We start from the raw sequence: 15,788 nt of genomic DNA on the forward strand, positions 1-15,788 counted from the left end.
AGTTACATTAAATGCAAATTGACTATTTGACTCAATCAATGTCAGGTGAGAATGGACCAATTATCAAGCGATTGGCATCTAAGGCAGGTTTTTATCAAGCATCGCTAAATTTTGGGAAAATTCTGGTAAACTATTTAGGAATATTTTTACGTAAAATGTTTCTTGATATCATTTAATTGTTTTTGTTTTTTTGAAAATTACAAAAAATTGTAACACCCATTGAAGTTATTTCATTTTTTTTTAATTTGTTGACATAACATAGAGTCATCCCTCATATTCGGAACAGTTTACAGATCGGCCAATGTTCGAAAAATTATAGAAAATCGATTATTGAACATAATGATTTGCTTTTACTTGCATGTGAAAGCTTTTCTTGCGATCTTTCGATTGATGTATTGTCCGGCTGTAATTTTTTACGTTTTATTTTAAGTTTTCAAAGAAAAACATTGACCCTTGAAATCCACAAATTCGGAACACTCTTTTCTTACGGATGTAAACAAACTTTGATTCTCTCCAGAAGTACATATTTTCTACAAAATAATGACTTCACACACTGAACCAATGAAACTCAAGCTTAGTAATGTTCTACGAATGGTCTGATATCTATTTTGTGAAATTATTTGTTAAATTTAAATTCAATTGTGGGAGGCACTAAAACATCCCACAATTATGGAACAGGCAATTTGGGGGCAGTGTTTTGCAGCTCTGAATAAAATATTCTCGAAATGCAGTGTTTCGGTCAAAAAGAACCACTTTTGCTAGTGAAATAGCAATTTTGTAAGTTTATGTCTCACAGATCAGAATATGGCTTTCATGTAATTCATGCTGCCGTCAATGCGCTATCATGAGAACATTCAACAATTCGAGCTAGTTTTTGTACTAAATTGCAAATTTGAGTATGATTTTTCGCGACTTGCGTGTTAAATTTTCAAATCGATGTTATTTTTGACGTGGTAGAGGAAATTCGAAAAAAATCAATCCAATAATCTAATCTAATCTTACAAAGGATGATGATAAATTCGAGTTAAAATACAATTAGGTTAGGGGTAACGATTCGATTTATTTTGAGCGTTGCAAACAGAGGATTTGAACTAAGGGAGAAACTGCTATTTTGTGGCTTTTTTCTTCGTTGGGCAAATGTTTAACCGTACAGCGGATGAGGACCCGCAAGTCTTGGGTAAGCCAATGGAGCAGCAATCTTGGCTACTGGGGCAATAACCTTGGCGCCGAGTGGCTGACGGTGGACGACAGCGTTGAATCCATTGACGGGATCAGCGGTGTACTCAACGACGCGCTGGGTGCCGTCCGGCTCAATCAGGGAGTAGGATCCGGTCACGACATCTCCGGAGCGAGATTCCTGTTGGCTCTTGTTGTCTCCGGTAACGGCATCCTGTTTAGAAATGAATTTAGGCTGAAAATTGTTCTTGAGTATGTTACAACGTTAAATTCTTACCGCAACAGCATAACTGTAGCTGTACTGAGGGTTTGGGTCGTAATCACCAACATAGGGGGCAGCTACTTTAGCCACAGCAGGGTAAGCACCCAAAGCTGGCCGATAGGCAGGATAGGCCGGAGCCGGATATCCCACGGCAATTGCGTGAGCCGCGGCGATGACGGTAGCCAAAACTGCAATCTAATGTGTTGAAATACAGATAATAATTAAAAGTAAAATTTCAAGTAATTGCAAATAAAATATCTCACTTTAAGAGCCATGATGTGACTGTTCTCTGTGAGTTGCGGTAAACGATTGTATGCTGTGTCAAATTGTCCTCCCCTTTTTATATTGCTAAAATTTATTCGTTGGCTATAGATCATGAAACTGTCGCATGAGCTTTTCCAGCATAAAATAGATCAGTGCCTAATGTACACTATATAAATGAAATATCACACAAATCTGATAAGCTGTTGGTCACTAAATGCTAATGTCGAATATGGTTCGAATGATAGCAATTGGGCGCAACTAAAAACGAGTACATATTTTTGTCGGGACAAACGGCCACCTTCACGTGTGTGTGGCTGTAGGTAGCTCGCTATATAGACGATCGACGGTTCTCAATTGAGCACTTATACGACGAGAATATTTTCATGTGCGTTGTGCTGTCGTTGCAGCCCGGGTCACTCCTACTTGCATGTCCGTGTCATGTCTAGACTTTTTTTTAGCTGGAAAAAGGCTAAATTGACCACTCAAATAGTTTTCGACGCAGGTCTCTTTGCTGTCCTGTGCCGACAGTTACTACTTTTAGCCCAACCCAATTTGATTTGTTAAATGCTGTGTAGCAAATTTGCACCTTCCATAATTCAACAGAAACTTTTGCAGCACCATTTTGGGCAATGAAATAAAGGTTATTAGCAAGTGTTGTTTTTAACTTCAGCTTAACTACTCAAAAACAAAAAATCATTGAGTTTTCTAAAACCTTTCAGACGGTACAAAAATAAGTTTGAATAAATAAAATGCATGATTAGAATGCTTAATAAAGCACTTTATAACAAATACTAAATAACTTGCTATTTTATTTAGGCTTATTCAAAACTCACCTTATTTTTTTTAAATAGATAATAAAAGTTACAGTTATCATCAAAAAGTGACATTCAACTTGTAAGAACTAAACAATATTCTTTATTTCATTAAAATCGTTTTTATTCAGAAACACGCACTGATAGCAAAATGCATTAAAAATTAAAGTATCCTTGAACTTTGAAAACTAAAACTACATGTTAGAATTATGAGAGAAATAATGTTTAGCCATATTTCTAGATAGGTGCTATCCCATAACGGAAAACTTTATTTGAAACAAGACAAGACCTATCACACTTTGACTTTTGCTGATTTTTGTTTCAACAAAAAAATCGATTTTTTTTAAGAAAGTATTTTTATTATGTCCTTTTTGGTGCTGGGACCTGGTAAGTACCGAGTCGGATTTTCTATCTTGACTTTTCTTAAAGCAGATTACAGAGGCTCTTGTGTGTAAATGTTAGTGAGAGGCGAGCCGATAACCCGCGGCTTACTCGAGGTTAGTAGGGAACGGGATTGATGTTAAAAGACAAGACGAAACTTCGATGATTTCTGGTTAAGTTGTGAGCTTTAATTTTTTATTGTATCAAATAACATGATAATTGAGAGTTTGAATAACCAGAACCCTTGATGACATATATCTTTAAATTTTTAATCCAAAGTAACCGTTCAATTTTGAGAATCGATTCAGATAATAATATCCAACCGTCTGTAACGATGCAGATAAAAAATTTCGTAGTTTTTTTTATAGATTCCATTTAAAAAATGTAAGGGTAGCAAAACCCGCATCCTCATTTTTCAAACAATCCACTATGAAACTACCGAGCCACGTAGCCCAGTGGTAACGCTTCCGCCTCGTAAGCGGTAGATCAGGGTTCAAATCCCGGCTCGGACTAACACAACTGGTGATCTTTTCCCTTCTGGAATCGATTGCTTAGTAAAGGGAAGGTAGTCTATCGTCACAAACTGGACCTTATCACGACACCTTAGGGAGGCGACCTATGGAATGTTAACATTAACCTTAACATGTTAACATTAAGTTGAGAATGAAACTGCCACTGAATCCGCTTTGTAAATGCCGGCCCCGATACTCTTCAAGGGTGTTCCCCTCAGGAACTGGGAAAGATTTACTTTTACTTTACTATGAACCTAGGAAAAATATAATTTTATGTTTTTTTTAAACTGTGAATAGACTACTAAAAATATGCACCGAAAAAAAAGGTTTATTTTTTTGGGGCAATTTTCAAACATTGAACAACGTCAGGCTTGTTACGATGAGCTCAATGTTTTATCTATCATGATTGTTACAATAATGCAAAGGTTGGTTTAGTTAAAATGGCTCAAAACATCTTATCTTGCGGAAAGGACAAGGTTGTTGTTTTAGGTTGTTTAGTTACTTTATTCAAGTTTACTTGTTGATATAAGAAAATAATATTTTTGCGCTTAAAGAAACGATATCTAGAGAGCACTTCGCTCAGCTCAGGTCATTTTTTTTTTGTATTTTTTAATCCGACTGAAACTTTTTTGGTGCCTTTGGTATGCCCAAAGAAGCCATTTTGCATCATTAGTTTGTCCATATAATTTTCCATACACATTTGGCAGCTGTCCATATAAAAATGATATGTGAAAATCCAAAAATCTGTATCTTTTGTAGGAATTTTTTGATCGATTTGGTGTCTTCGGCAAAGTTTTAGGAATGGATATGGACTATACTGAAAAAAAAACTGATACAGGGTAAAAAATTTTTTGGTGATTTTCTATTTAACTAAAACTCTAAAACTTGATTTGCAAAAACACACTATTTTTTTTCATTTTTTGATATGTTTTAGATCATCATCAAATGCCGACTTTTCAGAAATTTCCAGGTTGTGCAAAAAATGATGATATGATTTTGTTAATCAATACTGATTTTTACTAAAAATCGAAATATTGGTCACAAAAATTTTTTAACTTCATTTTTTGATGTAAAATCAAATTTGCAATAAAAAAGTACTGTAGTGAAATTTTGATAAAGTTCACCATTTTTATGTCATAGCCATTTTTTGGTGACTTTTTTGAAAATAGTCGCAATTTTTCATTTTTTAAAATTTGTGCACATGTTTGCCCACTTATGAAAAAAATATTTTTGAAAAGCTGAAAAAAATCTCTAACATCTAGGTTTTCTTTAAAACCTACGTTTTTAAATACCTAAGCAAAAACGTTGTTATGGTTTCGTTTGAGCAACCTGTCAAAAATGTATGGAATTTCGTAATTTTTGTTCTCGTGGATCAAACTTCCTTTTTGCCCAGGTATTTAAAAACGTAGGTTTTAAAGAAAACCTAGATGTTTGGGTATCAAAAGATCGGAAATTTTATGCCCTTTCCGATTCCACATAGGTTGACTTGTGAATCGTGGACCGATTCGGATGCAGGCGGATTTTCCTACGACGTTATTCTGGGTTGGTACGAAATTCCAACGAAAAATCTATTCTATCGATACAAATTACCCCCAAAACGGTGTTATACCCACTCCAAAATATTTATTTAGCAATTCTATGGTAATATATTGACATTTAGTTGAATTAAAAGTTTGCAAAATTAAGTTTAGATAAGTTTCATATAGAATTTCCAAAGTTATATAAACTTTTATACTAAGTAGTTAGTAAACTTTATATTCAATCCAAATTCTTTTTTTAATCAGTCAAGGATGCCTATTTGGAGTTGGGAGACTGGATTTATGGTGATTTGTCAACAAATAACATTATTTATGTTAATTTTTCGAAAGGTATACATACTTTTACTACATACTTTTTTTGCACCTTTTTTATTTTCGTAATAGTATTTGTTATATAACTTTTTATAGAAATCATCTTTTCATGAGCTTTTTGTAGCAAAATGTTTGGCATGAGTTTCTGAACAAAACGCAGTACTAGGTTCCTGTCAAACTTTAAATGTTTTACATGTTTCATCACAAAATGTGCATAGTGCCCAAGGGGTGTAATAGTAGTTTATGCAACAAGTTGCATAAAGAGGATTTTTTCAGCACGAGTCGTACATTTATCCAACGAGGTTCACCGAGTTGGATAAATACGGAGAGTGCTGAAAAATCAAATTTTGCAACGAGTTCCATACAACATTTTTTGCAATTCCAAAAAACACACACTGAGTGAAATTTTATGTCAAGTTTTCATGTATTTTGTCAATAAATCGTTTAAATAAAAAAAAGATGAAAAGTGTTGCTTTTCGAAACAAGTGCTGAAAAGTTCAACTTTTCAGCACCCATTTGAGTGCTGAAAAGTAGAACTTTTCAGCATTTATTTTGAAAAGTGTTACTTTTCGATTCTGTTATTTTTGGTACAGAAAAGTAGGCTATTTCGTCGTTCAAGAATGACAGGAAAAGTAAATAGTTTCACGACGGAATTGCAAAAATACTTTTTTTACATACTGTATAATATAAATAGTCTACTGTTCAATGTTATAATAAAACAACAAATGAGGTTTCTTTTGTAGAAATTGCATTTATTTCTGATTACAATATGGTTGTACGGTACAGTCACACAGTCAAGGAAAGAGATTTCTAAATCTCATCGTACGCTTCCCGTTAATAGTAAGATGGCTTGTCTTTATAAAATTATACTTTTTGTACACACGTTTTAAATGAGCTTGGAATAACTAGAGGACTCACATTCGTTGCTCTGGTAGAGAAATGATAAGAAAGTCTTTGCAATATGCAGGAAAAAATAAGTTGTTGTAGGATAGTTTAGAGAAGTAGAATAAATAAATAAAGTATAGACTAATGACTTTGCTGAGAAGTTTTTAGAGAAGAACTGAGAATTTTCCAGGGGTCGATTAGAGGTTGGGTTGTTTAACCGAGGGCTGGGTATCCCAGATGGGCAGCGGGGTAGGCAGCTGGGTAGGCACCTGGGTATCCGACCTTGGCGACGGCTGGGTAGGCCAGAGGGGCGGCGATCTTCGCAACTGGGGCAACAACCTTGGCGCCGAGTGGCTGACGGTGGACAACGGCGTTGAATCCGTTGACGGGATCAGCGGTGTACTCAACGACGCGACGGGTGCCATCGGGCTCAACCAGGGAGTAAGATCCGGTCACAACATCTCCGGAGCGGGACTCCTGCTGTTCCTTGTTGTCTCCGGTCAGGGCATCCTAAGAGAAAAATGGTCAATAAGGACAAGGACAATTTATAACTCCTGGCACTTACGGCAATGTGGTAGCTGTAGCTGTACTGTGGGTTGGGGTCGTAGTCATCGACGGCCTTGGCCAAAACTGGGGCGGCAACCTTGGCAATGGCCGGGTAGGCAGCTCCGTATCCGACGTGAGCAGCTGGGTATCCGATGGCGACGGCGTTGGCAACGGCCACGATGGCGGCGAAAACTGCAAACTATATTTGACACATTGTAGATTAAAGATTCTATAAAAATGCTTTCGCATTAATGTCCGTTGGGCACTTTTTGTAATACGACTTCCCAAAACTTAATCACTTTTTGAAGAACTCACTTTGAATGCCATTTTGTAATCCGAATGTGGAGTTGGTCACGATGCTGAACTGATTGTGATACATTTTCAGAACGGGAACCTCTTATTTATACTTGATCCACAAATTCTGTTCGCACGGTATATAGTGAAGAATTTTCCGACCATTACTAGGATGCGAGAGTGAGAACAAAGTTTATCTTTTTCAAAGTCATCTACACGTACTCAAAGCACAGCTGTTCGAGCTTAGTGAAAGTTGCTGCGAGCTGCGTTAGGTGGTTATACCTATGTCATTGCGCTCCTGGGAGGTACCAGTTATACATTATATTTCACTTGAATTATCAAGTTATCAAGAACACTTATTGGCTTGAATGTTTTTTTTTTTTTGTAAATAAGTTTATGTCAACCCACCGCTAAATATTGGGCAAAACATGATGTGCAATAGGCTGACAAGAAATTTTTTGAAAAAACTTAAGAGATACCCCCTGGCTCGATTCTTTAAGTAATTGTGCCAATTTTGAGCCAAGTCGGTTAAGGTTAAGGAGTCGCTTTTTATCGTTGAAGTTTATATGGGAATAATCGTCAAAATTATCCCCATATATAAACATCGCACAGAATTTTAGCCGCAGGTGGCGCTGGTCTCAATGTTTGAGACATGATGAGTTATTAGCACTAGCGTGCACAGGGTGGGGCAACTGCCTCACCATCCTCAGAAATTTGTTCTAAATTTGGTCAGGGGGTGTCTACAAATGACGTATTTTTCAAAACGTCCATATTTATATCCCACCTGCCTCAAAGAGCTGGGCACGTTAGTGGTTATTAACAATGCGATGAAAATAAGTCGGCTTTATTCATGAAAGTATATAGGGGTACATAGGACGTATATAAGAAAATACTTTTTTCTACAAAAAACACCAAAAGCCAAGACCAACGCGGATCGTTTTGCACCCTTCGACAAAGTTGTAGGGAATTGAATTTCCTACAAAAATCTCACACTTGGACAATTTTGGGTGAGACCTGCACTACCTGTCAGAATAATACTGAAACGATGTTTTTCCGCATACATTTACACTATTTCCTCATATAAACTTCAACGATAAAACGCGGCCTCTTAACTTTAACTGATTTGGCTCAAAATTGACACAGTTAATTATTTTTCTTTAAGGTATCGAGCCATAGAGTATCTCTGATGTCGATTTTTATTGTCATCCTTATGTTTATTTAAAATGCATTTTCACGGTTGATAATCACTTTGCGCATAAATGAAATATTTAAAAATATTTCTAATCCAATCTAACCCATGTACCCTATATACTCCAATGACATATACCTATGTCATAGCGCTCCTGGGAGGTACCAGTTATACATTATATTTCACTTGAATTGTGTTACCCCGGAATTCCAACTGACGACCTTAGGATTGTAAGTCCAACTGCCTACCAACGATTCCACAGAGACAGGACCCAGAAAGACGACTCCTACACCTGGATTGAGCTAACGACCTAACCCTCTAGGTTAGACCGGGGCTAACATTTACTTCCCTGTCCGATGAAATGCGTCATTTCAAAATTTCTGAACATTGTTGCACTCTTAAAAATACTCCTGCAAAGTTCAAAGAAAGGAATTTTGAAATTAAAATTTTTGTTCTAGGTGAAAAAATGATCCTTCTGGGTTAATGTAGATTTGAAAATTATATTAAATTTCCCTTAAAACATTTCTACACATGAGTAACGAAAAATTACATTTTTGTCTTGTATTACATAGATGAGCAGTTCTCTAGGATTTCGGTCATTCGATTTTTTTTGTATTTTTTAATCCGACTGAAACTTTTTTGGTGCCTTCGGTATGCCCAAAGAAGCCATTTTGCATCATTAGTTTGTCCATATAATTTTCCATACAAATTTGGCAGCTGTCCATATAAAAATGATGTATGAAAATTCAAAAATCTGTATCTTTTGAAGGAATTTTTGATCGATTTGGTGTCTTCGGTAAAGTTGTAGGTATGGATATGGACTACACTGGAAAAAATAATACACGGTAAAAAAATTTGGTGATTATTTAACTTTTATCACTAAAACTTGATTTGCAAAAAAACACTATTTTTAATTTTTTTATTTTTGATATGTTTTAGAGGACATAAAATGCCAACTTTTCAGAAATTTCCAGGTTGTGCAAAAAATCATTGACCGAGTTATGATTTTTTTAATCAATACTGATTTTTTCAAAAAATCGAAATTTTGGTCGTAAAAATTTTTCAACTTTTTTTTTCGATGTAAAATCAAATTTGCAATCAAAAAGTACTTTAGTGAAATTTCGATAAAGTGCACCGTTTTCAAGTTATAGCCATATTTGAGTGACTTTTTTGAAAATAGTCGCAGTTTTTCATTTTTTTAAATTAGTGCACATGTGTGCAATTTAAAAAAAATATTTTTGAAAAGCTGAGAAAATTCTCTATATTTTGCTTATTCGGACTTTGTTGATACGACCCTTAGTTGCTGAGATATTGCCGTGCAAAGGTTAAAAAACAGGAAAATTGATGTTTTCCAAGTCTCACACAAACAACCCACCGTTTTCTAATGTCGATATCTCAGCAACTAATGGTCCGATTTTCATTGTTAATATATGAAACATTTGTGAAATTTTCCGATCTTTTCGAAAAAAATATTTTCAAAATTTTAAAATCAAGACTAACATTTCAAAAGGGCCAAACATTCAATATTACGCCCTTTTGAAATGTTAGTCTTGATTTGAAAATTTTGAAAATATTGTTTTCAAAAAGATCGAAAAATTTCACAAATGTTTCATATATTAACATTGAAAATCGGACCATTAGTTGCTGAGATAACGACATTAAAAAATGGTGGGCTGTTTGGGTGAGACTTAGAAAACATCAATTTTCCTGTTTTTAAACCTTTGCATGGCAATATCTCAGCAACTAAAGGTCGTATCAACAAAGTCCGAAGAAGCAAAACATAGAGAATTTTCTCAGCTTTTTGAAAATATTTTTTTCAAAAGTGTGCAAACATGTGCACTAATTTAAAAAAAAAAAAACTGCGACTATTTCAAAAAAGTCACCTAAATATGGATTTAACTTGAAAACGGTTCACTTTATCAAAATTTTACTAAAGTACTTTTTGATTGCAAATTTGATTTTACATCGAAATATGAAGTTGAAAAATTTTTACGACCAAAATTTCGATTTTTTGAAAAATCAGTATTGATTTAAAAATCATAACTCGGTCAATGATTTTGCACAACCTGGAAATTTCTGAAAATTATGTCCTCTATATCAAAAATAAAAAAATAAAATAGTGTTTTTTGCAAATCAAATTTTTGTGATAAAAAGTTAAATAAAAAAATCACCAAATTTTTTTTTACCGTGTATCATTTTTTTTCAGTGTAATCCGTATCCATGCCTACAACTTTGCCGAAGACACTAAATCGATCAAAAAATTCCTTCAAAAGATACAGATTTTTGAATTTTCATACATCATTTTTGTATGGACAGCTGCCAAATTTGTATGGAAAATTATATGGACAAACTAATGAAGCAAAATGGCTTCTTTGGGCATACCGAAGGCACCAAAAAAGTTTCAGTCGGATTAAAAAATACAAAAATTAAAATTGAAGAAAAAAGACCGATTTCGTAGAGAATTGCTCAGATGCAAAAAAAAGAAACGTTTTTTCGCAATTCTGAGTACGCCATCAAATCGAGCGTCCAATTTTACAAAAAAGTCCCTTTGACACCAAATTTCCATCTTTTTTTTTGTGCAGCAGCATTAACATGCCCGCCAATGTTTTTTTTCTCTCTCTTGTTATGTTGAATTGGCATCCCAAATGAGTATCACCTCGATTGCCACAGCTAAATTCGTTTAACTATGCTGTTGACTAATACATTAGCTTTCTGTACTTTTCATAATAGGATCAAATTGTCTAAAGCCATAAAATATTCTGTAAAGCTTTGATTACCGTTCACCAAATTTTTCCAAATTAAGATATAATGCGATTTTCAAGCGGGCAAACGTTATCCATCTGTAATTTTATCGTTTGAAATTTTTCTTTGATCATTAAATGTGTCTAACGGCATGATTTAAATAGTAAACTACGTACGTAAAAACGTTGGTTTTCAATAGATTTGTACAAAAACCTTTTGAAAAACGCATTTTTAATGCACATTTAGTTTTCAGGTCTGGTTGGCGAAGGTATTAGATTTTTTTTTAAATAATAGGCGCATGAATCCTTTATAGAAATTGCATTTATTTTTGTACACGATGCCGTTGCATCATTTCTTTAACACTAGTATAATTTACACTCTGTTTAAGTCACACACAGTCAAGGAAAGAGATTTTTAAATCTCATCGCACGCTTCTTCGTTAATAGTAAGATGGCTTGTATTTACAAAGTTATACTTTTTGTACACACGTTTTAAATGAGCTTGGAATAACTAGAGGACTCACATTCGTTGCTCTGTTGGAGAAGTAATAGGAAAGTTTTTTTTTGCAAAATGCAGGAAAAAATAAGTTGTAGAATAGCGTAGAGAAGTAGAATAAATAAATAAAGTATAGACTAATGACTTTGCTGAGAAGTTTTTAGAGAAGAACTGAGAATTTTTCAGGGGTCGATTAGAGGTTGGGTTGTTTAACCGAGGGCTGGGTATCCCAGATGGGCAGCGGGGTAGGCAGCTGGGTAGGCACCTGGGTATCCGACCTTGGCGACGGCTGGGTAGGCCAGAGGGGCGGCGATCTTGGCAACTGGGGCAACGGCCTTAACGACAGCTGGTTCACGGTGAACAACGGCGTTGAATCCGTTGACGGGATCAGCGGTGTACTCAACGACGCGACGGGTGCCATCGGGCTCAACCAGAGCGTACGATCCAGTGACAACATCTCCGGAGCGGGACTCCTGCTGTTCCTTGTTGTCTCCGGTCAGGGCATCCTAAGAGAAAATGGTCAATTAAGATCTGGATAAAGATCACTAATCATCCATTGAACTTACGGCAATGTGGTAGCTGTAGCTGTACTGTGGGTTGGGGTCGTAGTCATCGACGGCCTTGGCCACAACCGGGGCGGCAACCTTGGCAATGGCCGGATAGGCAGCTCCATATCCGACGTGGGCAATTGGGGCGGCAACCTTGGCCACTCCAAGAGCTGGGTAAGCTCCGGGGTAGGCACCTGGGTATCCAACGTGGGCAGCTGGGTATCCGATGGCGACGGCGTTGGCAACGGCCACGACGGCGGCGAAGACTGCGAACTATATTAGACACATTGTAGGTTAAAGAAACTTGAATTTTTTGTTATCACTTTGCAAACACTGTTTGAGGAACTCACTTTGAAAGCCATTTTGTAATCCGAATGAGGTGTTGGTCACGATGCTAAAATGATTGTGATACCTTTTCATTCGAGAACAGTCCTATTTATACTAAGCTTTATTCTTCTTAGACGATGCATAGTAATCCCACAGCAATTGAGAGATTTAGTCTCGCCCTTCGTTGTAGAATTTTCCGAATGTAGCCAAAATGCGAGAGCGAGAAACAAGGTTTATCATTCTTCTTTAGAAGTCACACTCACGCACTACGGTCGTTGAGATCAGCGAAAACCGAAGTGCACTGGGTGAACTTTTGAAAAACGTGTACTGGATCATGCTGTATGAGTAATGCACGTGTACATATTCATAACTTGAGTAAGAACGGGGCGCTGCCCAAAGCTTGAGCCAAACCAGCGTTTGTCTATCGTACATAGTGTCTTGACGAACACCAGTTCAATTCGCTCTCAGAGTTAAATGTTCTCAACTTAATGGATACTCAGACTTGTAAATCAAATTACATCGCGGAGGTGCGGAGGATAGTTCAGGGTACAAGTGCAAATTACAGTCCAGACTCAATAGTTAAACATTCATGATTGATTCATTTGGTCCAGCATTGGCTTTCGTACTTTATAGAAATCCATGTTCTCGTGTACTTTTGACATTCTATCAATGGTGAACGCCCATTCTAGTGGTCGGCGTTGAGAGAACGATGGCAACTCTCCCAACTGACTATCGTGATTGTGCTGCAGCATAATTTGCGCTGAATGCTCAACAGAACTTTTAGCGAGGAACTAAGATTACCCTGCGGGCAATAGACCTTTATACAAGTTGAAACCCCATTAAATTACGATTTATTTGTGATTGCAATGGTCCACTGAATAAATTTCTGATTACATATTTTTAAAACTTTAGAAGCGCTGCTTGAAAAAAATACATCCCCTACAGTCCTCGTAGTGTTTCATTCTCAAAGACCATAAAAAATCGTTAGCTTTAACTTTTTTTGTGACCTAAATAAACTAAATTCATTCGGCATATTTCGACCTATATCACGCATTATTATCACCTCGTTTGCATACGTGTTGCTGCATATTATCGAATTTCGACACGTTATGCTCGACCACTCACAGTCAATCAGCCCTATCAGCTGCAGACATCACGTGCCACGCGCCGGCTTTGTGCAGCCAGAGGTTAAACTGGATCACATGCTGCACATGCACGCTGCACCCGCCCTGTTATATATGGTAGCGTGTCCTTTCATCGGTTCTTCATACACTTTCATCTTGTGTAGCCAGTGGAAATGACCTCATTTCAGGATATTTTTAAATTTATGTTAACGACGAGAGCGTCCAATTTTCTCGCATTTTTCCAAATTAACATGAAATATCAACAAATACAACGATTTAGGTAGGACAAAACTACGTCCCGAGAGCAGCATGCAGTAGTGCAGTGCACTGAGCAACTTTCGTCGCTTAACATTGAATTCTCCGCGCGAGGGCAGCATAGCGGCTTTGATCTGAGTGCAACTCGAAGAACGGCACTGCGAAAAACCTCTCAAAGTAGTGCTAGTAGATAAATCGTTGACTTTGTCCTGTGACTGGGTTTGCCGCCTTGTTGCCTGTTATGTAACGCGGGTTTGGTGTAGGTCAGCACCGTCGAGCAGAGGTTGCACGAGCTGGTTTTGTGATTTCTTTGAAATGCTGGATACGGAATGGAGTAGGGTTGAAGAATTTGTTGCTTTGAAAACGACGAACCCCAATATATATAGTTGCTTGACATTTTTCTGAAATTTTATAAAACTTTAATATACATTTTAAACGATGTTGTATTATTAATATTTCCTTTATTTTTCAATATACTACACGTTTAGGGGTTGCTCACAAACCTTTACCACTTTAGTACAGTCACGCACAGCTATTCAGAAAAAAGGGTTTTGAACGTATCAAATCGTATCGTATCAAATTTGAGAAAATAATTACAAAAGAATAAATTACTACTAAGATTTCTACAAATATCTGAGTAAAATTTCAATTTACAATAAAATAGTAGTTTATGCAACAAGTTGCAAAAAGAGGGTTTTTTCAGCACGAGTCGTACATTTATCCAACGAGGTTCACGGAATTGCAAAAAAGTACTTTTTGCAATTCCGTCGTGAAACTACTTACTTTTCCTGTCATTCTTGAACGAAGAAATAGCCTACTTTTCTGTACCAAAAATAACAGAATCGAATAGCAACACTTTTCAAAATAAATGCTGAAAAGTTCTACTTTTCAGCACTCAAATGGGTGCTGAAAAGTTGAACTTTTCAGCACTTGTTTCGAAAGTAAAACTTTTCAACATTTTTTTGATTTAAACGATTTATTGACAAAATACATGAAAATTTGACATAAAATTTCACTCAGTGTGTGTTTTTTGGAATTGCAAAAAATGTTGTATAGAACTCGTTGCAAAACTCGATTTTTTCAGCTCGGTGAACCTCGTTGGATAAATGTACGACTCGTGCTGAAAAAATCCTCTTTTTGCAACTTGTTGCATAAACTACTATTTTCATTCCTCTGCCACATTACACCGTTACATTTTAAAACAGTTAAGAAACAATCACATTGCAGAGAACAGTTTTCTGAATAAATTCAGTTTTGGTTCAATATTAGCAGAGATATGCCCAATTTCCCAAAATGAATAATGAACGACTTTCTCCAAAATTTCTTCATTTAATTCTCTTTCACATGATGATTACTGGCTACTCTTATAATTTTTATGATGATAATATTTTATTGAAACATAAAAGTTATAATAATTTTTGGCGAAATTCATGAAAATTATTCTATAACATTCATTAAAAAACTAGTAGGCAGTGCCGATCATATGAAAGGGAATTAAAACAAGAACACAACAACAAGCTCATCGAGAACATGAACCGCGCCATGATAGGCAAGGTGGCAGAAATGAAGCAATTGGGTCCTAAAATGAAGTTTGGATTGCTGATATTATTGTTTACAGCGATAAAGCTTATTTTTCTGAGTACAATGACCCTTTGTACGGCCACAAAGAGTTTAAAATGGATTTTTAAATCAATTTTGAAAAATTAACCTCGCGGTCCTTCTTGACAGAAAATCTCCTACTTGACAGCTCGTTCCAAGGGGACCATAGTTGATCCATCAAAAAAATGTTGTCTAGCCAAAAAAAAATTAATAAATTTAAAAAAGTGATCAGAAATGGTTTTTAATCGTGTTTTTTACCGTTATACATAAAAATTGACATAGGGCTTTAGTACCCAATTGTCCAAATCCATTGGCGTTAAGAATCAGGAGCTCAACCGGAAGTACGAGGAGTCGGTGAGCTTTGCGTTCAATAACTTGGTTCTTTTTAGCAACCATTGCTTCAAAAAAATGACAACCTTTTTTGTTTGGTTGAAACACCCTAATGTACAGTGGACTCTCTCGTTTTCGATTTTGAAGGGACTTTCGAGAGCGGGAGGTATCAAATTATAGCACGAAAAATCTACTTG

At 36.1% G+C, this 15,788-nt stretch overlaps 4 protein-coding genes across 4 annotated transcripts in view; 1 reads left to right on the forward strand and 3 right to left on the reverse strand.

Moving 5' to 3' along the window:
- The window catches only part of LOC6035816 (neurobeachin-like protein 1), an 83,084-nt gene that overhangs the window by 31,682 nt on the left and 35,614 nt on the right, over window positions 1-15,788 (forward strand).
- LOC6035812 (larval cuticle protein A2B) lies at window positions 1,041-1,747 on the reverse strand. Its single transcript, XM_001845882.2, has 3 exons — window positions 1,702-1,747; window positions 1,454-1,633; window positions 1,041-1,390 (listed from the first exon to the last, which is right to left on the reverse strand). Exons 1-3 carry the CDS (start codon window positions 1,711-1,713, stop codon window positions 1,142-1,144), a joined length of 441 nt encoding a protein of 146 aa, XP_001845934.1. The 5' UTR covers window positions 1,714-1,747; the 3' UTR covers window positions 1,041-1,141.
- LOC6035811 (larval cuticle protein A2B) lies at window positions 5,993-7,053 on the reverse strand. Its single transcript, XM_038263218.1, has 3 exons — window positions 7,004-7,053; window positions 6,708-6,887; window positions 5,993-6,652 (listed from the first exon to the last, which is right to left on the reverse strand). The coding sequence occupies exons 1-3, from the start codon at window positions 7,013-7,015 to the stop codon at window positions 6,356-6,358; spliced, it is 489 nt and encodes a 162-aa protein (XP_038119146.1). The 5' UTR covers window positions 7,016-7,053; the 3' UTR covers window positions 5,993-6,355.
- On the reverse strand, window positions 11,217-12,376 carry LOC6035810 (larval cuticle protein A2B). Its single transcript, XM_038263216.1, has 3 exons — window positions 12,307-12,376; window positions 11,975-12,229; window positions 11,217-11,914 (listed from the first exon to the last, which is right to left on the reverse strand). The coding sequence occupies exons 1-3, from the start codon at window positions 12,316-12,318 to the stop codon at window positions 11,618-11,620; spliced, it is 564 nt and encodes a 187-aa protein (XP_038119144.1). The 5' UTR covers window positions 12,319-12,376; the 3' UTR covers window positions 11,217-11,617.

This window comes from Culex quinquefasciatus, chromosome 3 (assembly GCF_015732765.1).
Source record: "Culex quinquefasciatus strain JHB chromosome 3, VPISU_Cqui_1.0_pri_paternal, whole genome shotgun sequence".
Taxonomy (NCBI): domain Eukaryota; kingdom Metazoa; phylum Arthropoda; class Insecta; order Diptera; family Culicidae; genus Culex; species Culex quinquefasciatus.